The sequence below is a fragment of the Dama dama genome, chromosome 8 (assembly GCF_033118175.1).
Source record: "Dama dama isolate Ldn47 chromosome 8, ASM3311817v1, whole genome shotgun sequence".
Classification (NCBI taxonomy): Eukaryota; Metazoa; Chordata; class Mammalia; order Artiodactyla; family Cervidae; genus Dama; species Dama dama.
This window is the reverse complement of record NC_083688.1, coordinates 34,472,591-34,499,152: the sequence shown is the minus strand read 5'-3', so window position 1 is coordinate 34,499,152 and position 26,562 is coordinate 34,472,591. Positions and strand designations below refer to the sequence as shown.

General features: G+C 34.5%; 1 protein-coding gene across 1 annotated transcript in view; it reads right to left on the bottom strand.

The window, feature by feature from the left end:
• The window catches only part of ERBB4 (erb-b2 receptor tyrosine kinase 4), a 1,235,763-nt gene that overhangs the window by 759,333 nt on the left and 449,868 nt on the right, over positions 1-26,562 (bottom strand). The window contains exon 2 of the mRNA XM_061147924.1: positions 6,549-6,700. Coding sequence (XP_061003907.1) covers positions 6,549-6,700 — 152 coding nt within the window. The remainder of the gene's footprint in view (positions 1-6,548; positions 6,701-26,562) is intronic.

Sequence of the window (26,562 nt, the reverse complement as noted above, 5' to 3'; positions counted from 1 at the left end):
ATTAATGCTGCTCTTTGAAAAGATGTCTTAACTTATCAATTTATTTTATTTCTTTTTCAGTAATAAAACATATGTTTAATCATTAAGATTTAAGCTTTCTTAAATGATTTAAGCAGCACACAGAAGTCTAATGAATTACTGACACTGTAATATTCCAGGTCAATGGATCAAGTGCTAAATAAATTGATCTCTTCATCGCTACTTAAAACACACGTTTTCCTGACCCAATCAAAAAATGGACCAAATACCTAATAGACATTTCTCCAAAGAAGATACACAGGTGGCTAACAAACACATGAAAAGATGCTCAACATCACTCACTATCAGAGAAATGCAAATCAAAACCACAATGAGGTACCATCTCATGCCAATCAGAATGTCTGCTATCAAAAAGTCTACAAATAATAAATGCTGGAGAGGGTGTGGAGAAAAGGGAACCCTCTTACACTGTTGGTGGGAATGCAAACTAGTACAGCCGCTCTGGAGAACAGTGTGGAGATTCCTTAAAAAACTGGAGTTAGAACTGTCATATGACCCAGTAATCCCACTCCTGCGCATATACACCGAGGAAACCAGATCCGAAAGAGACACATGTACCCCAGTGTTCATCGCAGCACTGTTTACAATAGCCAGGACATGGAAGCAACCTAGATGCCCATCGGCAGACAAATGGATAAGGAAGCTGTGGTACATATACACCATGGAATATTACTCAGCCATTAAAAAGGACACATTTGAGTCAGTTCTAATGAGATGGATGAAACTGGAGCCTATTATACAGAGTGAATTAAGCCAGAAAGAAAAACACCAATATACTATATTAACACATATATATGGAATTTTTTAAATTGTTTTACAAATTTTTATTACTCATATGTATTTTTCAACAACCTTGTGAATATGTGAACAATATTAACTTAAAATGTAAACAGGGAAGAAATATCTTAGGCATAACAAGTTAAATGACTCCTCATATATATAGATTTTTATATTCCTCACATCCTCATGAATTATTATTTTTTTTCATTTATTTTTATTAGTTGGAGGCTATTAAATGGCATTTACCATACATTGGTAACGACCAATTTGGTCGTCAAGATGGAAACGACAACCCTTTATGAGAGACAGCAAAAGAGACACAGATATAAGCAACAGTCTTTTGAACTCTGTGGGAGAAGGTGAGAGTGGGATGATTTGACAGAATAGCATTGAAATATGTATATTACCAGATGTGAAATGGATGACCAGTCCAAGTTCAATGCATGAAATAGGGCACTCAAAGCCGGTGCACTGGGACAACCCTGAGGGATGGGATGGGGTGGGAGGTGGGAGTGGGGTTTGGGGTGGGGGACACATGTATACCATGACTTATTCATGTCAACGGATGGCAAAAACCACCACAATATTGTAAAGTAATGAGTCTCCAATTAAAATAAATTAATTTTTAAAAACTACACGTTTTCCAAAGCAATTCACAAACAACTGAATTCCAGCCACAAATTAAAAGCAATCACCTATTATAACAATGTCTGCAGATAGATATTAACAGTCCTTATATATACTCTACATTATTCATCACATTGCTTTACACTTATTTGGCACTTAAAACTTACCCGCTTAAAGTAAAAATATAAAACAGAGAAAATACATTTAAAGTACAAAAGCTAGCAGGTCAGGCATCCTGTTAGAAGCTCTCAGTTACAGCATGCCGGCAGCAGCAAGAAAGACCAATGGATGACAAAGGAGAGATATTGGCAAGAATTTTAATGAGGGTAAAAGGTCTAATAGTTCATTCCCATTACTTGCTATACTTGGTTTTGTTGTAGAGAGTTCACAAAATGCAAGACAATAGCAAAAAATCTGTGATTTTTATGCCTTGCTGTTTTCTATTATAAGTCTTAACCCTGTGACAGTGATAAAATACATAGTAAATAAGTTTTAGGGCCTTTTTCTAGCCAACTATGCAGTATCTCAAGGGTCTAATGTTAAACACTATCAACTACATTTTTTTTTCCCCAAAAAGAAATATAAAAGCTCAAGGTTACAACAAAGCTAGGTGAAAAGGTGCATCTAGGGATAAACACTGGGTTTGATACAATAAAATAATCTTGAAAGAATGCATTTTAAAGTATTTTAATAACATATATCTAACAAAGATTAACAAAGTAGGTACAAAACATTACAGAGTTTTATTTTTGGTAGGGTATTATATACAGACACATCTTCAATCCAATTTAAATGGTCCACTTTTGTGATGTCCTTGAGATCTTGGGAGATATACTAGATAGGATATTTTAGTAACAGTAAAATAAAACAAACCTATCTAGTTTAAGAAAAAAAAAAAGGGAAATAACTTCAAAGTTACTAACAAGTTCCAAGGTATCCTATGGGCTCAATGGCTGGGATGTAATCGATCTTCAGAAGCAGACTGGCAGCTGCCCTCACTGTTAGTTTGGGTTGAATGATCTCTTTCCCTGGTCTCTACGTCAGATTCAGTATGTTGGCTCTATTCTGTTGTTTGCACAGCTCTTACACTCAAAAAATCAAAATACAAAAAATTAAAGAAAAAAACCAACCGAGTTCCAGTACCCAAGTGGTCAAGAAGCTAACTGATAAAAGACAATGTTCTTTGTCACAATTCCAAATCTTCATTGGGAATTGATTCTGATTGACCCAGCCTGTGTCTTATGTCCAAACATCTGACCTGTGAGCTGTCACACTGAAATATTAATAACATGAGGAGAGTCCCACAAACTCATCTAGAGAATATCTCCCATATGAAATAATGGTTTATAATTAAGAATAATTAAAGTATTTAGGATAACATTTTTCCATTCAACAAATAATGAAAAGCTACAAAACTTTAGACACTGTTCTAGACACTGAGTATTCAGATAGTAAAAGAGATAAACAGAGTGACGGTTAACCTGCTTTCATGAATCACAGACATTAGCGTGGTTTCATACAAAACAAGGAAAAAAACAAAACACTATAACCTTGCTAGATAGAGATGAAAATAAGGATGGGAAATATTTTTAAAGCAAAGATAATTTCTTAAGTTCTTAATGACAACATAAATTTCAAAATGGAATTCAAAATCCCTACCTATGACGTCTTTCTAAACACATTGTAGATATGGACCATTCTTAAAAGAAGAGACACTGCATACCTCTATAAGCGGGTCAACGCATTACAGTTATATGTAAACATATATGAGGGCTATATAAGCCATAGGATAAGTTAATTAAAGTTCCCAATTCACTCAGACAATTCAAAATTTATAAAAAATGATAACATAATGTAAAATAACTATTAATAGATTTCCTTTACATGAACTCTACTTCTTGCAAGGTTTCAATATTGTACAGATTATGTATTTTTGAGGAAGCAAGCTACTAAGAACACAAATGAATTACATTTTATGTTAAATGGAAAGCTCTCATATTGGAAGGTGCAGTTAGAAATAATAGCTCATCCAATGCAGTAGTATGAAGATTTCAGCTAACAAGACTAGATTCAGAGCTCATGAAAATAAGCAGTTAAGATTCTATACTGAATTTACCAAAAAACAGAGGATGGGACATGCTGAGAATTTTGACCTCGGACCACTTCTTGGGCTAATACAGGTCTGTCTCCCTTCACTCTTTCATCTAATCCCTAAACGCTAGTTTGCCATTTGGATGCTGATGCCATTGGGTGCTGGGTGCCATTTGGGTGCTATATATTTATCTATAGTACCAAGATCTCAATCTCTCCAACTTAATACTTTATTCCATCCCACAGTATATCTTTATCCACACTACCCTGTAAGCTCCATGAGAGGAAGAGCGCTTTTTGATTCATGTGAGTGCACATGTCTAGAATCTAAAGCAGTAACAGTAGGTACACATTTGACTCTGACGTAGGGCCTTCTTTCTAAGCCTTAACTTATATTAAACCCACTGGAATGTCCTCTCACCCACCTGCATTGTGAGCCCCTATTCATTTTTTCATGACTCAATCCAAGCACATCTCTGCTGAAATCTTTCCTGAATCCTTAGAATTGCCTATTCCTTCCTGTGTTCAGCACCCACACTTACAATTAATACAAGACCATACCTTCATTATGACTCTGATTTCTTATTTCTGTATTGTCAACTACAAAATTTTGTATTTGCACATAGATGTATATATGCACACACACTCATAGATACAATAACTATATATTACAAATCTGTAACACTCTATAAGACTGCAATATTGTTGAAGCCAAGGACAATAGATAACTTGCTATTGTATCTTTGGGCTAAGACTATTTGTTGAGTGAATGGTATACAGCACAATTAGAAATGATGATTTTCCAAAGGAACAAAAGATATAAGTGAAACAAAAAAACAGTGTCACTAGTAAGCCAAAAACAAAAAGAAAACCTATTACAGTTATTGTTAAATAGATTAAAACCAAGATATTTTCATGAGTTTATAGTATAATGTTTACATGAATTTTTAGAGGTGCTTCTTAGGAGCCAATAATTACTTTTTTAAACAAACAATTTATTTCTTGTTCCAAGTATAAACCTTTAGTCCCCCTTATTTTTTTCTTTATGAAATTTGTTAATTTTACTAACTTTTTTTTAACTTCAAAATATTTTCTAAAAAAGTAGAATATCCAACAGTATAGACCATGATGCTCAAAGATTTATATGCTACTTTCATATTTCTAAGATTAAGTCAATTTTCAATCATTCTATTTTGCAATCTTAAAAGAGCCCAAGAATAATAAAATTATAAAATATATAATAATCAAGATAATTTTATATTATTTAAAGACTCTCACTTACAGTACTGATGCTATTTTTTTTTAAGCAGTGAAATCTAGTTCCATATAAAGCAAGGGAAATACAAGAAGAAAAACTAAGACCTCAGATTGCCTTTTAAAATTTTATTATATTATTCTGTTCTAAAAGATCATTTAACCTAGTTTCCCTGTTTTTTAATTCATCTCTCAGTTTTTCCTTTTCTATAATATCACTGAGTTTCTTGGCATTTCTAACTAAACCTACAAATCTATAGTATTTGCTACCAAGTTTTAATTTTGATTTTGAAGAATACAGCTTATCTGAAAATAATCAAGACAGATTAGAAAACTGCAAGCAAATTTTAATAATTAATACTCATATGTACTCCTTCAAAGAAGTTTTTCTAGGACGGGTGTACCTGTTCATTTCTTGAAACAATATTGCAAAACAGAAAAAAAAAAAAAGCTATTATTTTAAGGTCTTTTCACTCAAGGATTTAGATACATTTTACTATCTACTCTTGATAAACAAAGATGTCATAATTAAACATCATAGTTAATACAAACTACAGAACTTGTAGAATTAGATTTCTAGCAATCAAACAACAGAATATAGAAACACCTTAATTCCCTATATCAATACTAGTAGACAGTCATTTTAAAAGCAGATACTGTAAGTCTCAGTGTTACTTAAGTTTTGAAGTGGTACATTTTCTGAGGTTGTTATCATTTCTAGACATGTTTATTGTATTCAAAGTATTTCAAAATCATTATTTTTTACTTCTTGTCTAAGTATAGAATTATTAAAATTATCACAGTTCTCTAAATAATTTACCATCTACTAAATAGTTTACAGAATCAGCATTCAAAGCATTATTCATATTTTCATATAAATAAGACAGTGCTGCTGAGAAGTGTGTAAATATTATTGAAAATAAGACAGTATATTCTAGGAATGTTATTATTTAAAATATATCCTATTAATTCTTACATAAAGAATAAATTATCAGTTTTACAAAATGCCACATCCTCATCTCACTTTGTCAAAGTTCCTTTGATGTTCAGATTTTCCTATACTTTTCCAGTTGAAGCAAAACTTAAGAAACTGCAGGCATTAAGTACTAATAACAGGAATAACAGGTAAGGATAAATGAGAGTCAAAACAAGTCTGGAAAAGGGCTTGTTGTCCCTAGGTGATGTCATATATGTGTGCTTGCAATTACATGCATGCATATGTCAACTTATATATCTATGTGTGATTTTCTACTAGTCTACTTTAAGTAATTTGTTGGTTTTCAAAAACAGATGTCACTTTTCTTCTAAAATTAACAGTATTACTCTCATTATGGTGATATAAAATAGTTTAAAAATTCCAAAGTGACAGAAAGGGGCAGAAAAGGAAATGACTAGCTAAAGTTACCAATTCTTATCTGACTGGTCCTCTGACTCTCTTAGTCCACAGCCTACAGTATACCTCTTGGCTGACATTCAGAAAAAGACACACCTGCTGGAAGTCATGGCCTACACTCTGACAGAATCCTTCACCAATCTTAGGACAACAGTATTTGTCCTACACTCAAGGTGTCAATCATGACGGCATGTCACTTTTTCTTTCCCAGAGTGTGCCTTGGAATCTCTTATCTCCTTCATGCCTATGGTCTCTGTCAGGCAGAGCAGGAGAGCACAGCCATCAAATACAAGAAGCTGCTCGGTCTTTATGCATCATGACACCACTGTCCATTCACAAAAAGAAGAGAAAGAGTCAGCTTTACCCGCAGAAAGGAGAGGTCCCGGTTGTGCTCGATGCTGGTAATCTCCAGGTTGCCCATGACGACCTCGCAGTTCTCATAGTATTTGCGCAAGGCTCGGTACTGCTGCTCCAGGTCAGAGAGAGAGCTCAGCTTATTCTCTGTGCCTGCGCACACTGTCAAGACAAGAAGAAACATGGGACGTTATGCCAACTTTGTATGACAGGAGCCACGATAATATTCCCCTCAACTCTGCTCTACAACAATCTACTCCAATTTCCCGAATGAAAATTTTTTGAATCCTTTTCAAATCCATAATCACACACTGATAAATATATTCACTTTCATTTTTTAGTTTTACTGAATCATAATTGACATAATGTCATGTAAGTTTAATGTATGAACATGTGTGGTTTTGATACACTTATATATTGCAAAATGATTACCACCACAGCATTAGCTAACATCACCATCATGTCATTTAACTACCATCGTTGTGCATGTGTATGTGTCATGGGAACATTTCAGACTTTCTCTTCCAGCAACTTTCAAGAATGTAATAGAGTATTATTAACTATCATCCCCATGGTGTACCTTAGATCCACAGAATTTATTCATCTTAAAACTGGAAGTTTGCACTTGTTGACCCAAATCTCCCCATTTCCTCATTCCCAAGTCACTGGTAGCCACCATTCTTCTCTCTGTTTCTATTAAGTTTGCCTTTTTTAGATTCCACATATAAGTGTCATAATGCATTCACACTCATAAACTGTATATACTAACCACAGAGACTAAGGAGGCATGGGTTCCACAGACACATATAACAAGGAGATAAATAACCATATTTGCTGTGAGTATAGAAAGCACAAACATATAAATCCAATATATTGATTTAATTTCACTCAAACCAGATTTTCTTTCAAATGTATAATTCACTCTACTTTATATATATATATATACACACACACACACATATATATGTAAATAAAAATCAGAAGATGATAAAAGTAAAAATTGTATTTAAAAATGAGATTTCTGTGTTGCAAGCTAATCTGATCTTAGTAAATTTTTTACAGAATTAAAACTTGGGCTTTTAAGCCCTCAAAAATGCTACCTTTTAAAATGCAAATATTAAAAATCTTAGACTGAAACATTTATAAACATATACCACAAACAGAATAAGCGGGCTAATTTGCTTCAGTCGTGTCTGACTCTGTGCCCCGTGGACTGTAGTCCGCCAAGCTCCTCTGTCCAGTGTATTTTCCAGGCAAGAAGAGCGGAGTGGGTTGCCGTTTCCTCCTCCAAGGGCTCTTCCCAACCCAGGAGTCAAACCTGCATCTCCTATGTCTCCTGAATTGGCAGTCGGATTCCTTATCACTGAGCCATCAGGAAAGCCCTAATGTACTCTAGAGACCCTAAATAACACTCTTAATACACGATCTTTATTTTTACTGCTCACAAAAGTTTTATAACTTGTAAAAGGTCTGTTGAGGAAAAGTTACTATTATGTGGGCTTATGAAATGTATATTTCAATTATTTTCAATTCCAAAGAGGACAAGCTTATATTTTAATGAAACTATTGATGAGGGTAATTAAGCATCGATTAACAAACTTACTCACCATTTCTAAAATGTATATAACGTCACATTACAATTTATATGTAGCTTATGTTATACAAGTTTCCTTTGGTTGAAAATAAAACATGTACAAAAATCAATACGTAAACATCTAAATGAAAAGGTTTCTAAAATATTAAGTGCATTCTGACCTTTCCTGTAAAAGCTTAAATAATTTTGGCAGAAAGTTTATCAGTATAATTGTAGTGCCTATGTATTTTTGCATCTTTCTCATTCTGCATAACAAAAAGAATATAGAATATGAAATTATTATTATTATTGCAAAAATCTCTTTATATAAGACACAAATGCTGTAAGCTTTTTGAAGACAGATGAAATATATTAATCATTATTGTCTATCTGCTGAGCTATATAGCATGATGCTTTGCAAAAAAAAAATTTAATAATTAATTTAATTGTCATAAAAATAAGCATAACTTGTATTCAGAAAATAAACTGCAAGTCAGAAAAGTTCTCATTGTTCAAAAGTGACCAGCTGTATTTTGTAGTACTATGTGAAAACAGACAATTAGAATAAGTATGTTTAAAATTATCTTTCATTAACACAAAATATAATTCAATAAACAGATATTATAAATAATCAGAATATTCTCAAACATTCTGATTTGGGGAGTTTCTGGTTAACACAGTTTCAGTTAAAAAATATTTTTGCCTCAGTGAGGCTTTCCTTATATTTATGTTCTAGTCAAGCTATCTAAATCCAGTAAACATTCCTCCTAACTTTCATCTTGACAGACAGACTTGATTTTTAAAGAACTAGTTTGGATAGATGCATAAAAAATCATTTGTATTTCTCTTCATGAAGGCTCCACTGAATGCCTCACAACTTCCATTTGTCAATCGATTTTACAATCAGGCAATGTATATAAGACAATGCTTAAACCATCAAGTTTCATTGATTTCACAAAGCTGTTTATCAAACAGAATTGAAAAATCTTTTTCACCAGCCAAAACAAGTTTAACAAAATTCAGTCCCCTCTGCCAACGTTATTATAAAGTCCTTAAACTATTAAGTTCACAATAATCAAGCTTCAAAAATCCTGAATTTACATATGCTCCCTAGAGTTTTCATTTCAACTGAACTCCAGGAATAAAGCTATATGTGAAGCTTTAATAAAATCACCAATTATTCTATTTAGTATTGATTCCATTACAAATGTAGCTATAGTTGCAAACATGGGCTTTTCAGACTTCTTAAGATTTGTATCCAACAGTGAGTGAGCTACATGATCCTCATTCAGTAAAAAAAAAAAAAAAGACTATAATTAGGAGTTTGTAGCAATTTACAAAGGTTGGTTACCAAAATTATTCATTTATTCATGGGGCAAATATATTAGAAACACAAAGAAAAAACATTAACAATATCCATATTAATACTAAAAAATCAATGATTGCCTCCAGGCTTATTATGACTATGGAAACCAGCACTCCATTTGCTTACTCAAGATGACAAAAAGAGGGAAAAAAATAATTGAATCAATATTTTTGCCTGACTTTCAAATCAAATGCCTATGTGAGATATTGAGAAATGAGTAATTATTTAATTATCATCTACTGTTGACCTAGTATCATGAAAAATACACATTGATTAAAATGCCCAAGGTTTCTCATAAGGGTTCATGAAGTTGTTCATGCACACAGTAAGGAAATCAGTAAGCAGTATATATAAGCCATGTATATAATATGTGTATAACATTCAGGGACTGTCTGCATAAAGAAATATTTGGTAACTTGATAAAAGTTCTCTTTTTTAAAAACAAATCTGATTTAACACTAAGTACTTTCTCTTTCAGAAAGGTTACCATAATAAACATGCTTTAGCTTGATGTACCCTCTTGGGTATTAAAATTTTCATTAAAAATATAAAATAAAGAAAATACCAGAAGTAGCACACATCTTCAGAGACTATTGAGTGCTATTATAGTTACACAAATAATTCCTGCAGTTCTATGTTCAAAATATATATTGAAATGGGGCCAGATTTGTTACTACTTCTTCGTGTGCATGCTAAGTCACTTCGGTTGTGTCACACAACTGAACCTTAGGACTGTGTCACTAACCTTTGGACCATAGCCCACCAGGCTCCTCTGTCCATGGGATTCTCCTGGCAAGAATACTGGAGTGGGTTCCCATGCCCTTCTGCAGGGAATCTTCCCAATCCAGGGATCAAACCCTGGTCTCTTATGTCTCCAGCCTTGGCAGGCAGATTCTTTACTGCTGAGCGACCAAGAAAGCCACTTCTACTAAAGTTATTTAATCCAAGACACCAAGCTTATATCTGCCCTAGACTTTTGACAGGAGCTTCCTAACTGACTTAATTCCTTACTAACCCTAGTTAATTCTTTGTCCAGACGCCAGAATGATCTTTTTAAAAAACATCAATCATTCATGTCATTCTCACTGAAAACAATCCTTGGTTTTTAATCGCATTTATTAGAAGATTCAAACTTCATACTATAACTTGTAGAATGTATATTAGGATCTTTACTCAAATGTCACTCTTTCAGAAAAGCCTTTTCTGACTATCTTATCTAAAATAGCAGATTCCCATTCATCATGCTCTGTCTTTTTTGCCTTCTTGGTTTTTGTTTTACTGCTATCTGAAATTATATGCTTGCTTGTTTTCTTGCTTATTAAATATCTCTCTATTAGAATGCAAACTCCAGTCTTAGAGGCCTTTCTCTGTTCAACACTTAAAGACACATAGCAGACTATCAGTCAATATTCATTGAATAAATAAAATGGACTTTGGAGAAATAATTAGCACAGGATCAAATGCTGGTCCTTCCACATTTTAGAGCTGAATGAACTTGAGCAAGTCACTTAGTCACTTGGAGTCTGTGTGTCTGTGTTGAGTGCTCCTGACAATAAACACAATTTAGAGGTGAATAACACAGAGCCTAAAGCCAGATGTCCAGCATTAAAGTCTAGTTCAATAACTGGCCTGCAATTAACCTTGAGCAAGTTACTTAGCCTCTCTGTCATTCTATTTCCTCATCTGTAAAATGAACATAGTAACCACCACCATCTCATAAATTTAAATGAGTGAATACACGTTAACTTGCTTTGCACAATATTTGACTGACTGATAGAGGTAATTAATAACTAATGTTATGTAATCAAATATATATATATATATACATATATATATAATATGTATACATTATGCAATATATTAAATCAAATTTTAAAAAAGGCTTGCAGAGTGATGTGCGATCAGTCTGATATAAATAAATGATCACTGGCCAAGGACAATGAAGGTTGGGACCCCATTCCTCCAACATTTTTTAGCTGTGTAAAATGAGACAATTATTTTCTTCTTAATGGTTGCAATTTTCTCCTTTCTTTACGTTTCCTTCAAGTTCAAAAATTTTGTGATTGAATTTATTTCTAAAATACATATTTAAAGCCTGTTCTACACTGTTGGTGGGAATGTAAATTGGTATAGCCCCTATGGATAACAGCATGGAGGTTCTTTAAGAAACTAAAAATAGAACTACCGTATAGCCCTGCAATCCCACTCCTGGGCGTGTACCTGGAGAAAAGCATGATCCAAAAGCATACAATGGAAAGGATAAACCCCAGTGCCCACTGCAGCACTGTTTACAAGAGTCAACACATGGAAGCAACTGAAATGTCCATTGACAGATGAATGGATAAAAAGATGTGATATATATATACACAGTACTGGAGTGGGTTGCCATTTCCTGCTTGAAGGGATCTTCCCAACCCAGGGGTTGAACTCGCAACTGCTGCATCTCGTGCACTGACAGGTGGATACTCCTACCACTGCAGTACCTAGGAAGCCCATATAAAATGGAATATTACATTACAATTAAAAAAGAATGAATTCCATATATATGTATATATGGAATTTAGAAAGATGGTAACGATAACCCTATATGCAAAACAGAAAAAGAGACACAGAAATACAGAGCAGACTTTAGGACTCTGTGGGAGAATGTGAGGGTGGGATGTTTCAAAAGAACAGCATGTATACTATCCATGGTGAAACAGATCACCAGCCCAGGTGGGATGCATGAGACAAGTGCTCCGGCCTGGTGCACTGGGAAGACCCAGAGGAATCGGGTGGAGAGGGAGGTGGGAGCGGGGATTGGGATGGGGAAGACGTGTAAATCCATGGCTGATTCATATCAATGTATGACAAAACCCACTGAAATGTTGTGAAGTGATTGGCCTCCAACTAATAAAAAAATAAATAAATAAACAAACAAAGAAAAAAAAAAGAATGAAATAATGCCATTTGCAGCAACATGGATGGACTGGGGAATCACCATTTTAAGTGAAGTAATACGGTAATTTCCTTCTCAGACAAAGAAAGACAAGTATATGATACTGCCTATCTGCAGAATCTAAAAAAAAAAAAGAAAAAAAAATGCAAGTGCACTTATTTACAAAACAGGAAAGACTCACAGACTTAAAAGAACAAACTATGGCTACTAAAACACAAGAGAAGATTCTACACATGGACATCTCCAGATGGTCAACATCAAAATCAGATTGATTATATTCTTTGCAGCCAAAGATGAGGAAACTCTCTATACAGTCAGCAAAATCAAGACCAGGAGCTGACTGTGGCTCAGATCATGAACTCCCTATTGCCAAATTCAGACAAATTGCAGAAAGTAAGGAAAACCACTAGACCACTCAGGTATGACCTATATCAAATCCCTTATGATTATACAGTAGAAGTGAGAAATAGATTCAAGGGACTAGATCTGATAAGAGTACCTGATGATCTAGGGACAGAGGTTCATGACATTGTACAGGAGACAGGGATCAGGACAATCCCCAAGAAAAAGAAATGCAAAAAAACAAAATGGCTGTCTGAGGAGGCCTTACAAAAAGATGTGGAAAGAAGAGAAGCAACAAAGAAGAAAAGGAAAGATATATTCATTTCAATGCAGAGTTGCAAAGAATAGCAAGGAGAGATAAGACAGCCTTCCTCAGTGATCAGTGCAAAGAAATTGAGGAAAACAATAAAATGGGAAAGACTAGAGATCTCTTCAAGAAAATTAGAGATACCAAGGGAACATTTCATGCAAAGATGAGCTCAATAAAGGACAGAAATTGTATGGACCTAAGAGATGCAGAAGACACTAAGAGGTGGCAAGAATTCACAGAGGAACGGTACAAAAAAGATCTTCATGGCCCAGATAATCACTATGGTGTGATCACTCACTACAGCCAGACATCCTGGAATGTGAATTCAAGAGGGCCTGAGGAAGCATCACTAGGAACAAAGTTAGTGAAGGTGATGGAATTCCAGTTGAGCTATTTCAAATTCTGAAAGATGATGCTGTGAAAGTGCTGCACTCAATATGCCAGCAAATTTGGAAAACTCAGCAGTGGCCACAGGACTGGAAAAGGTCAGCTTTCATTCCAATCCCAAGAGAGAGTTCCAGAAAAACATCTATTTCTGCTTTATGGACTATGCCAAAGCCTTTGACTGTGTGGATCACAATAAATTGGAAAATTCTGAAAGAGATGGGCATACCAGACCACCTGACCTGCCTCTTGAGAAATCTATATGCAGGTCAGGAAGCAACAGTTAGAATTGGACATGGAACAATAGAGTGGTTCCAAATCGGGAAAGGAGTTTGTCAAGGTTGTATATTGTCACCTGCTTATTTAAATTATATGCAGAGAACATCATGAGAAACGCTGGGCTAGATGAAGCACAAGCTAGAATCAAGATTGCTGAGAGAAATATTACTAATCTCAGGTATGGAGATAACACGACCCTTATGGCAAAATGTGAAGAAGAACTAAAGAGCCTCTTGATGAAAGTGAAAGAGAATAGTGAAAAAGTTGGCTTAATGCTCAACATTCAGAAAACTAAGATCATGGCATCTGGTCCCATCACTTCATGGAAAATAGATGGAGAAACAGTGACAGACTTTATTTTTGGGGGGGCTCCAAAATCACTGCAGATGGTGACTGCAGCCATGAAATTAAAAGACGCTTACTCCTTGGAAGAAAAATTGTGACCAACCTAGACAGCATATTCAAAAGCAGAGACGTTACTTGTCAACAAATGTCCATCTAGACAAGGCTATGGTTTTTTTCCAGTAGTCATGTATGGATGTGAAAGTTGGACTGTGAAGAAGGCTGAATGACAAAGAATTGATGCTTTTGAGTTGTGGTATTTGAGAAGATTCTTGAGAGACTACTGGACAGCAAGGAGATCCAACCAGTCCATGCTAAAAGAAATCAGTCCTGAATATCATTTTTATCTTTGTTCTAATCTTTACAGAAATGCTTTCCTTGGTCCCATATATATTTTATTACATTATATATTCCAGTGTCTGGGTTTACAAGGTTTTTATTTCAGATTTGAATGTTGAATGTTGCTAATTTTTTTTGCTATTAATTAATGTTAACTACATTTGTGTTAATTTAAACATTATTAATGTGTTTCAAATATTGAACCATTCCTATATTCCCAGAATGAACCACTCTTAGTAATCACATATTATTCCATTATTACAGTTCTAGATTCATTGCTTTAATTTGGAACACTATTTTAATATTAAAAATTACCTATCCCTGGTGGCTCAGTGGTAAAGAATCTGCCTGTCAATGCAAGAGATGTGGGTTCAATCTCTGAGTTGGGAAGATCCCCTGGAGAAGGAAATAGCAACCCACTTCAGTATTTTTGCATGGGAAATCCCATGGACAGAGGAGACTGGTGGGCCACAGTCCATGGAGTCATAAAAGATTCAAACATGAATTAATGGCTTAACAACAAAAGCAATCAATGATTTAAAAATATTTGTATCAGATGTCATCACACACAAAGTGATAATATAAGTGGGTTTATACTTCAGATAAATTTGTTCTCCATATAATTAATTCTAAAAGTACTAAAAGTATCATCAAATAGGATGCTTGTTTTATAATTTACATTACATAAAACTATAAATTAAATATTATCAATCTAAAAATCAGTATCCTTTAAAAATCAAAAATAAGGGACTGTATAGTGGTCTTCAATTCTTTACCTTCAGCCACTGTGTTACCGACTTCCAAAGTGATAAAACAGGAAATCTGCTGAAATTAACTAAATCACTTTCAAAAATGATTCTTGAGCCAAATGAAAAGGGAATTTGGCATCACAGACCTTCATTAATAGAGTTGTAACTAGGGAAGACATAGGCATTCTATATAACAGGCTGATGAAAGGCAAGTCCACCGACTACATATAATGCTATGTGCTGCTCCACTTAAAATTTAATTGATCTGTTTTTTACTTCTATTATTTACTTACAATAGTCTCTAAATATCCCCCCAAAGATGCTTAAACAGCTAAACTATATTGCAAAGGAAAATAAATTGATCAATGAAGACTATAAAAAATAATATATATATATATATATATATTGCACATGATTATCTCCTGTTCATTAATGATATGTTTTGTGAGTGGTCTACACCAAACTAGTCTTCCAATATAACAAAATATAATTGTAGTTTTTATTTAGCATTTCAAAGATAATCTTAGCAAGGTTAAAATTATTTAAAATTGCTTTAAATGCACTATATGGGTCACCAAAAACTGACTTGTAACTGCTTGCATATAAATTTTAGTTCCTGTTCTTAATTGTTTTCCTGCCTTTACATATTTTGTTATTTTTTTTCTTAAATTATATGTCATAAAATTCCTAAGTTGAAAGCTGAAAAACATAATAAAAAGACTACAGATTTAAAAATTACATTTCTGTCATCTGTTCTTAGACGAAATAATGTTCCCCTTACCACTATTTTGTTTAATTCCCTCTTGCACTTTTTATCATTTTTCACACCCCATTCCTGTCCCCAACAAAAGAGTCCTTCTTATTTACTTTGTAGTATTTCATTTTCTGTGTAAATGCTAAGTCCTTAACTTTAATGTAGGTACTGGACTTGACAAGCAATTAAAGCAAACAATTTCCACTCATCAAGGCTTGCCAAATTAGTCATCTGCCATCTGCCCCCTCATCTGGTTCTCCTTGAGGTCTTGCTGTGAATCTAGATAAGTTCGCTCAGATTAAGAGGGACAGTGCAAACCTCCAACCTGGTAAAATGCCAGTGGGAGCATTAGTAACCATCTTTCTTCCCTAGATTATCATGCTTTCAACTACCCCTTTGTATGTAATAAAAACTAGTCTGTTCATAATGGCTTATAACTGAGACCTTTGCCATTTACTGTAATTAAAGTGGCAGTCTGTGGAATTTATTTTTCCACTTAGATGTATCTTTAAAAAGAAATTAGACTATATGTTCCTAATATGAAGCTATGGTCCCCTATCAGGCTGATATCTTAAGCACTGATAAAGACGTACATTAATAAATGGACGTTGCCCTTTCTATTCATAAAGGTTGCAGAGTGAAGCTTTCTTTCTTATTCTTTGCATCAGCAAATGTTTACTTGCCTGATGACATGCAAGAAGCGTTTTCTAATCACATTCAGTCAACCAATATCAGGAAAGGGCAAAACTGAGAAATAGCAAGAGTGAAACATGGTCCTCCTGTCACCCACGTGCTCCTTTTTAAGGGCACTCTTCCCTTAAGGCATTCTTCAGCCTAGGGCTGTTCTAGGGCAATTAGGGACTTCAGGCAAATGCACTAAGATGCCCCTTTTCTGGGGGGAAGAAAGTCCATGTCAGAGCACATGGCTGCCAGCATATTGGCTGCTTATTATTCCCATCTGTCCCACTCTCTGGGCCTCTTTGCAGTGTTGAGCCTACTATGACAGCAAACAGAAGTCTCGGTCAACTCCACTCTCCTTGGCCATCCATCCAAACTTGCTCATTCAAGATTAAGTTGTGTCTAAAAAAGTAACAATCCCTTCAAATCAAAAGAAAAGTGTGACAGTGTTAGATCTGGAATGAGAGGAAGTGACAGAGAAGACAACTAAGGATCCTTTAAGGTATCTTCAGACCAACTTCACTCAAAGCCAAATCTGAAATCACCTTCTAACAAAGTGTTTGAAAGTTTTGGAAGCCATTTCTTAGTACCATAACTCTCTTGGATGACAGAAAAGCAATCATCTGATACTGAGAGAGTAAATTTTTAGGTAGGTTGATAGGGAGTCCGGGGCCCTCAAGGAGGAGAATGGACAAACTTTCTTTCTACATTGCATTGTTTTAGTCACATAAGATGCTTTTTCTTAAACTCGGAGTTGTTAGGACAATAGTCTTTAAGACTAATTTTTTTTACATGATTAGTCGCTCAGTCCAGTCCAAGTCTTTGAAACCCCAGGGGCTGCAGCCTGCCAGGCTCCTCTGTCCATAGGGATCCTCTAGGCAAGAATACTGGAGAGGGTCATCATGCTCTTCTCCAGGAGATCTTCCCAAGCCAGGGATCGAACCCAGGTCTCCTACATTGCAGGCAGATTATTTACCATCTGAGCCACCAAGGAAGCCCCATCTTACTTTAAGCCCAGAGCTAATGGTTACACAACAAAACAACTCATCTTCCTCAAGGGTATGTTTTTCTTTAAGCTCTGTACTAATGATTATTTAACAACAATTTATCTTGCTCAAGGACATGTTTCTCCTTAACAAGAAGCTTCTGACTAATTTTGTTATCTTAAGGCTTATGTTGTGAGAGCAGGTCTGATAAGACATTTCTATTGTTAGTTCTAATCTTGTTGATTTAAGATGTATGTTGTGGGAGTGGGTCTGGTAAAAGTATATAAGACCTTGATAAAACTAGCAAGTGGGGCACTCTCTGTCCCCCTCTGATGTCTATGTCACAAATTTTTTCTGTCCTTTTTCATTGCAATAAAACCTGCCACACAAAGCTCTGAGTGATCAAGCCTGATCCCTGATCCCTAAGCTAAATCTTCTTCGGAGATCATGAATCTGACATCGTTCACCAGAAGCTATCAATACTGATTAGACTATATAATAAAATATATCATAATTTATTTTACACTGTTTTCTCATAAGCTAATGTCTATTATTCTAGAAATGGCATTCTATAACAGTAGTTTGATCCCTCTAAAAGAGATTCAGATGATCAATGTGTGTAATTTTATAATATGCTAATTACAGTTAGTTGTTTGGTAGGGAGATATCCATCACTGGGGAAATATATGTCATTCACTCATTTGTTCTTTCATTTATTCAATAAACACTAATGGGCAACCACAATATATGGGGCTTTAGACTAAGTGTGAAACGAATAATAGATAAATAAGATCAGTGCCTCAAATTTACAATAGTGTATATTCTAATAAAAATCCTCTACAGTTTTTCTTATAATGCAAGCAAATGCAAGCTGCTTAAGGTTTATTTTTTTATTTTTAACTGATTTTGATTCAATGTGAATGAACAAAATTCACAAAGACATATTTATCTTATCCATAATGAAATATTAAGCAGAAAAAAAATTGCCATTATATATTATAAAAGGTGGACCTCACCTGTTGGGAGCAATTTTCTGGGTAGTCTTTCTTGGCCATAGTAGTAAATGATGTTACTAATATATTCAGTAGCATCTACATCTGAAGAAACATCATACCTTATAAATATTTTATTCAGTCAGCAGAAACCTGCATATCTCTCCCTAGCTCCTTATTCATGACTGAACATATGTGTTTTTAGTTTTTTTTTCCTTCACTTTATTTATTTCAGATTTTTTTCTTACCATAGTTTTGAGATATTACCAATACACTGCATTGCTAATATTACTAGCAACTTCCCTACTCATTCAATGGTCTCATAGGTTAGTTAACAGTGCCTCAGATACTACATAGATGTGAAAAAGTGAAAGTTTCACTAATCTTTGGATTTAAAGATCTGATATCCTTTGAGATCCAGTTCTCATTTCCTTTGGATATATATCCCAAAGTGGGATTGTTGGATCATATGGTAGTTCTATTTTTAATTTTTTGAGATATTCCCATATTATATTCCAAAACATACAGTAGAATCTTGGTTACCACAGTCTCAGAGATGAGAGAAATGAGGAGATGTTGATAACATGATACAAATCTCATTATAAAATGAATAAATTCTGGGGATCTATTGTACAGCATGATGATTATAGTTAACAATACTGTATTACATACTTGATAGTTCCTAAGAGAGTAGACCTTCAATGGTCTCACCACAAAAAAAGAAATTATAATTATGTGATGTGATGTTGGGGCTAGTTAACATTATAATGGCAATCATTTTGTATTATAAAAGTGTATCAAATTCACAGGTTGTACACCTTAAACTTACTCAACATTATATGCTAATTATATCTCAATAAAGTTGGAAAATAAAAAATTTTTAAGATCTGATATCTTACTTGGAGGCTTTATTATAACGAAGCAGCACTTAGAAAATCTAAAATAAGAAACTGAGTGCAAAAGTTCAACTTTTTAATGGAATATGCATCATTCAATATAACATCTAAAAATCAAGTTGATGCTTAACAACTTTTTTATTATTATTGAACATGACCTTAGAAATATCTTTTACATTTAAGAAAATATTTAAATATATATATAAGGATATGGCATTCACTACATAATGGTAATATATATTTGAAATTTTTTCCTTGCTGTGGTTTTGTCAAAAGTGTTTAGGTAATGATTAAAAAATAGATAAATGCCAAAAGGTGTTGTAAGTTCCTTAGTTTACCTTACCTAAGACAATTAGGTGATACAGGTATTAAGAACAACACATTCAACACTAAACCATAGGAGTTCCAGAGTATCAGTTCAATTTTCAATGTAAAGAATAACCTATGATTTCCTTTGATAATATAAAATGATGTTAGTGATAAGAAAAAAGACTTTAATTAAAGGTTTAAAATCATATGATACTTGCATTGTCATTTTAGATTAGCATGAATCTTTGAGAGTCCATTAAAATAACATGGGGGCTTTCCTGATAGCTCAGTTGGTAAAGAATCCACCTGCAATGCAGGATACCCCGGTTCGATTCCTGGGCCAGGAAGATCTTTTGGAGAAGAGATAAGCTACCCACTCCAGTATTCTTGGGTTTCCCTTGTGGCTCAGCTGTTAAAAAATCTACTGCAATGTGGGAGACCTGGATTCGATCCCCGGGTTGGGAAGATCCCCTGGAGAAAGTGAAGTCGCTCAGTCGCTCAGTCATGTCCAACTCTTTGAGACCCCATGGACTGTAGCCTGCCAGGCGCCTCCATCCATGGGATTTTCCAGGCAAGAGGACTGGAGTGGGTTACCATTTTCTTCTCCAGGGGATCTTCCCGACCCAGGGGTCGAACCCGGGTCTCCCGCATTGCAGACAGACTCTTTACCAAATGAGCCACAAGGTAAGCTGGAGAAGGGAAAGGCTACCCACTCTATTCTGGCCTATGAGAATTCCATAGACTGTATAGTCATGGGGTCCAAAGAGTCAGACAGTCAAGGACTGAGCTACTTTCACTTTCACTTTTCACTTTCAAATAACATAATCTCTTCATATTATAAAAACAAAAGCATTTATATTTGTATCTAGAAAAACCTTGCCAGATACAAATATAAATGCTTTTGTTTTTATATTTGTATCTGGCAAGGTTAATATGTATAAAATATTATCTAGGAGATAAATTGTAAAACTCTAAATTACTTACTGTTTACTTACAGATACAGGTGGAACAGGAACAGTACTACTATTTTTAATCCTTTAACAGCACAGCACAAATTTGATCAACTTCTAAAATTTGAAGCATGCCTTTTCTGAACATAATTTTCAATTTCTGACACAAAAATAATATGTACTTTAGGATAAGTTATACAACAAGTATCTTTTATTATGGAATTCAGATTTCTACTGACACTTTCTGACAGGATAAAACACAACTAACTCTCTGTTACATTCTTTGCAAATGTTCACATCTCAAATTAATTTGCCACCTGATTAGACCTTGTAGAGAAGACAATGCAAATCAAATAATAACTACAGAATTTGATTTCAAAATACATTACATTTTTGAGGGACAAGTCTCATATAATTGTACAATTTTCACCACTGTGATTTCAAAAACAAAACAAATTTCTTAATAAATTTAATTATTTTTCAAAGATACTTTTTTAAGAAATGATGAGTGCATCTATATGTTTATGTGTGTAACAATATTCAGTGGGAAGGAAATACAATGATATGATGAAAATTTTTTTTTCTGATTGGAAAATTTCCAGATGACATTCATTTTCCTTTTTGGTCTACCTGTAATTTCTGAATCCTGAATATGTATATATATGTACATATATACACATACATATATATAATTTTAAGATATATACATAATTTCAATATATATGATTTTTTAAAAGGTAAGATATTCACTCTATACTTCGCCATTAGCATGATTTTTAAGATTACATTCATTTTGGGTTTTAGTATAAACTATTGAGAAATTGTATTTTAAAATCATATGAAAGAAAAGTATAAAAATATATTATTCTAAAGATAGAATATAAGAGTTACATTAAAAAACTAAAAGTAGAGCTACAGTATGATTCAGCAATCCTACTCCAGGGAGTATATCTGCAGAAAACCATAATTCGAAAAGATAAATATACCTCAATTTTCATTCAGCACCATTCACAACAGCTGGGATATGGAAGGAACCTAAATATCCATTGACAGAGGAATGGCCAAAGAGGACACGGTACAAATGTACAATGGAATACCACTCAGACATAAAACAGAGAACAAATAATGCCATTCGCAATGACATGCAGGGACCTAGAGATTGCCATAATGAGTGAAGTGAAGTCAGACTGAGAAGGACACATATCTTATGATATTACTTATATGTGGAATCTAAAAAATGGTACAAATGAACCTGTTTACAACACAGAAATACTGTTACAGATGTAGAAAACTTGTGGTTACCAAGGAGGGAAGCAGGAGAGTAATAAACTGGGAGACTGGGATTGATATACACACATTACTAGATACAAAAAAGATACGTAAGAAGAACATATTATATAGCACAAGGAACTCTGCTCACTACTCTACAATGACCTATATGGGAATAAGATCTAAAAAAAGAGTGGATATATGTAATGTATAACTGATTCACTTTGCTATATAGTGGAAACTAACACAACATTGGATTCTTTACCAACTGAGCTATCAGGAAAGCCCTATAAATCAACTACACTCCAGTAAAAATTGTAAAACATAAAATTTACCTAGCAATCTATAAAGTCCAGTGGAAAACCAACCATATGATTGTGTGTGTGTCTATGTAATGGTGTGCATACAGATGTATGTGTTTATAGCTCTATCTACATATGCATTTATAGACATTATATGTATAGCATGCATATACATTCTAATTTCTATATATGGTTTCATATGATTTGATATTATACATAGTTGTATAATGTTACTTCTGATAAATTTAGTATTATTTAAAATATATTACTATGAAATTATTAATATGACATTATATTACTATGATTAATAGCTCTTTATATCTATATATTAGCAGTACCAGAAATTATTTTAACTGCTCTATATACACATTATCATTTACTCCACATACAAGCACCCATTATCATCATCACGACTGTATCATCATCTCTATGTTTACAGAAGAGGAAACTAAGACCCAGAAAATTAAATAATATAACTACAAAATTAACTAGTGGAAAAGCTAGGAATCAAAATCAGTTATAATTCCATAAGTAATTATCATTCAAAAGCACATTACTTGTTAGTTGACGTCTACAAATATTTGTTTCAAATCATTTGGATTTAGCATTAGTATGTTATAATCAAGCAAAAATGTGCTTAAACAAACTGAAATGTTTATATGCCTAGAACACATTATCTTCTATAAATTTAGAACTACAGAGTTATATTATTACTAGTGGTTAGTGCTCAATCTTGTCTGTTCTTTGCTATCCCATGGACTGTAACCACCAGGTCTTTGTCCATGCGATTTCCCAAGCAAGAATACTGGAGTGGGTTGCCATTTCCTTCTCCAGGGGATCTTCCTGCCTCAGGGATGGAACCTGTGTCTCCTGAGGCACCTACATTGCAGGTAGATTCTTTACTGTTGAATGACCTGAGAAGCCCCATACCAGTCACACTTTATATTAGAAGTCCACGGTGCGTACTATAGGTAAGAGTCACTAGTGTTTTATACCATAAAGGAATTTTAGAGCAGTATAATCTTAGCAAGTATATATCAGCTTTATAACTGAATAAATTTCACTCCCTTTGTTATTCAGTTCCTTTTCATTTTTCTATCTCACAGTGGACATTGGACAAATAAAATAGATACAAACACAGCTACATTTCTAAGAATAATGATTTTAGACTTACAAATGGGCCTTAAGTAAGTACATGTAGAAAGTCTAATCTTACACTTTAACTTTTAATATAAAATATTTTGTTTTCTTTTAACTAGAAGGGGGATTTAGAAGGCTTCCCCACCTCTACCTTCCAACTCCTTTCATCTCCCAGTCTTCCTAGCTCAATAAATGGTTCTCCTTTCACCAAGTTACTGGGGTAAAAATCTAGTCAGCTGAACTCTTTCTTGTCTTAAACCACTAACGAAGACACACACACACACACACCCTCTCAGCTCTATGTGCAGAATGTCTGCAGGCTCGACATGACATTCTATCAACCCAGTAGACTGACTGCTTTTACCTTCAAGTCATCACAGTTCTCTATCTGAACCCTGCAATAGGCTTCCAAGTGATGCTCCTGCCTGTCTCCTTAGGTCAAGGACAATAGACTAGGTTATCTAATCTATTGTATATCAGATATAAAATATTTTTATATGTCTAATCCATAAATCAGATCATTTGTCTCCTGTGTTCAAATACCACCAATGGTTCTTCATGTCAGTCTGAAGAAATGTCCTTATCCTGATGCAATTTGAACCCCTACTATTTTTTTTATATCATCTCTCAAAATGATTCACTTTCTTACTAAGATCTGATTATGGCTATCTTACTTGTCTCTGAGAATTCCTATGAAGTGAAGTGAAGTCACTCAGTCATGTCAGACTCTTTGCGGCCCCATGGACTGTAGCCCAACAGGCTACTCCGTTCATGGGATTTTCCAGGCAAGGATACTGGAGTGGGTTGCCATTTCCTTCTCCAGAGGATCTTCCCAACCAGGGATCGAACCCCAGTCTCCTGCATTGTAGGCAGATACGTTACCGTCTGAGCTACCATTCCTATATAAGGTTCTAAATACTTGTTATCAATTTATTAATTTAGCTTATGGTGTAACAACAGACTGGCATTGGTCTGTGTACATCACTTGGACTAGCACTGTTCTAAATCAATACTCTTTTTATCACTTATCATCATCCATCATGTAATATCTTTATTCAGAATGTAAGTTTTATGAGGGCAAGGTCTCTTATTTTGTTCACTGCTATACTTATTGCATTTACAAGTATTTGAACCATGGTAGGCACCCCATAAACACTTAATGATTGGATGAATGGATATGTGACTGTGAAAGTGTTAGAATTTGTCTAGAATTCCCATCTTACATGTAGCCTACAAATTATTTTTGATGACCAGAATTTTAGAACCATAGTTATCTTTAGATATTGGTAAGTCCAATTTACAGATAAATTAATGTGCTCAACAATGGAGAAGGCAATGGCAACCAACTCCAGTACTCTTGCCTGGAAAATCCCATGGATGGAGGAGACTGGTAGGCTACAGTCCATGGGGTCGGGAAGAGTCGGACTCAACTGAGTGACCTCACTTTCACTTTTCACTTTCATTCATTGGAGAAGGAAATGGCAACCCACTCCAGTGTTCTTGCCTGGAGAATCCCAGGGACAGCGGAGCCTGGTGGGCTGCTGTCTATGGGGTCGCACAGAGTCCAGAGTGGGACACGACTGAAGCGACTTAGCAGCAGCAGCAGCAGCTCAACAAGGATCGAACAGCTCTTCAGGAGCAGAAATGGAATAGGACTCTCCATTCACAGCCTATGTGCAAATGGTACAGTGTCTCATGTTACACAGAAGGCTTTATGAAACTGTCCAGCTTTATGGAAAAGATTCCCAAGATTAAGGTTCTGTGGCCAGTAGAAAAACTACAGCATGAAACTTGGCATTGGTGCTTAAGAACATGGGCCAAATAGCACTAGTTGATTATATAACTGGAAAGTAGATCCTGAGCAGTATCTTAATTTTTTTTCAGTTTCTGGGTAAATGAAGCTAAATGTAGCTTCTTGAAAAGAAAATCTTTTAAAATTTGCTTTTTCAAAAGAGTCTGTTTAACTAAAGCACTCATATCTCTACAGAAACTTATATTACATGATAATCTACAAAATGTTTTAGTTGAATTATATATTTATCACATTTTACTGTACTACTAAAAACTTGTCTTTTGTGTGTGTGTGTGTGTAATAAAGTTTTATTAAAATATAAAGGAGATAGAGAAAGCTTCTGACATAGGCATCAGAAGGGGGCAGAAAGAATACACCCCCTTCTAGTCTTCAGCTGTATGTTATATAGTCACTAGCAGACTGTTAATGAAAAGAAAGGAATGTCTTAGAATTTAGAATGGCACCAGATAATTCATCCCCGGCCATAAACGATTGATTTGAATCTTGTAGAAGGGCAGTTTACCAAACAAATAGTTTCATTTACATAGATTAGCGGGACAATATCTGAGTAAGTAGGTTTGGCCATTTGGCAGAACCAACTTGAAGACAGAGTCTGGGGTACATTAACATAGCTTAAGACAAACATTTCCATAAGAAAAAGAAATGTATTGGTTGACTCAAGGTTTGAGAATAGTTAGCTTCAGGTGAAACCAGGTGTCATGGCAACACAGCATTTTAAGAGAAACCTCCTTTTAAATTTGTATAGAGAAGAAAAAAAAATATCGCTGGTTTGTTTCCTCCTGCCGCTTAAGAGAGATAAAAATGTCTGGCACTTGCAGGATAGTTCCTCCGTTTGGAGACCCCCTGGCCTTCCTGCCTGTTACCCTCTCATTCCCCCCTTTTCTTTTAGGAGAATTATGTTGCCTGGGGAAAAGGGGCTTCGTTCTCATTCCATAACTGAATCATTTAAGATCATTTTGTAAAAAAGCAATCTCTGTAATGGATATAATCAATCACCTCTTAATTTTACTGTTTTGCAAATTCCAACTTCAAAGATCATGTTTGCTTAAATATATGTACATCTGCAGTTGCATCTAACAATTATATGATGGTTTAACATCAGTTAATTAAAATCTTAAATTATTAAGCCATTATTACAGTTAATAACATTTACAAAGTATTGTATAAATTACAAGCCAGTTTTATTTATATCAACTTTCTTAGTTCTAAATTCTTTGAGAAATGGTTGTAAGAGCCACAAATATTACAATAATTTCCAGGAATTCAAGTACTGAACATCCTGGACTAAGGGAACTTATGAGGGACATGCAGAA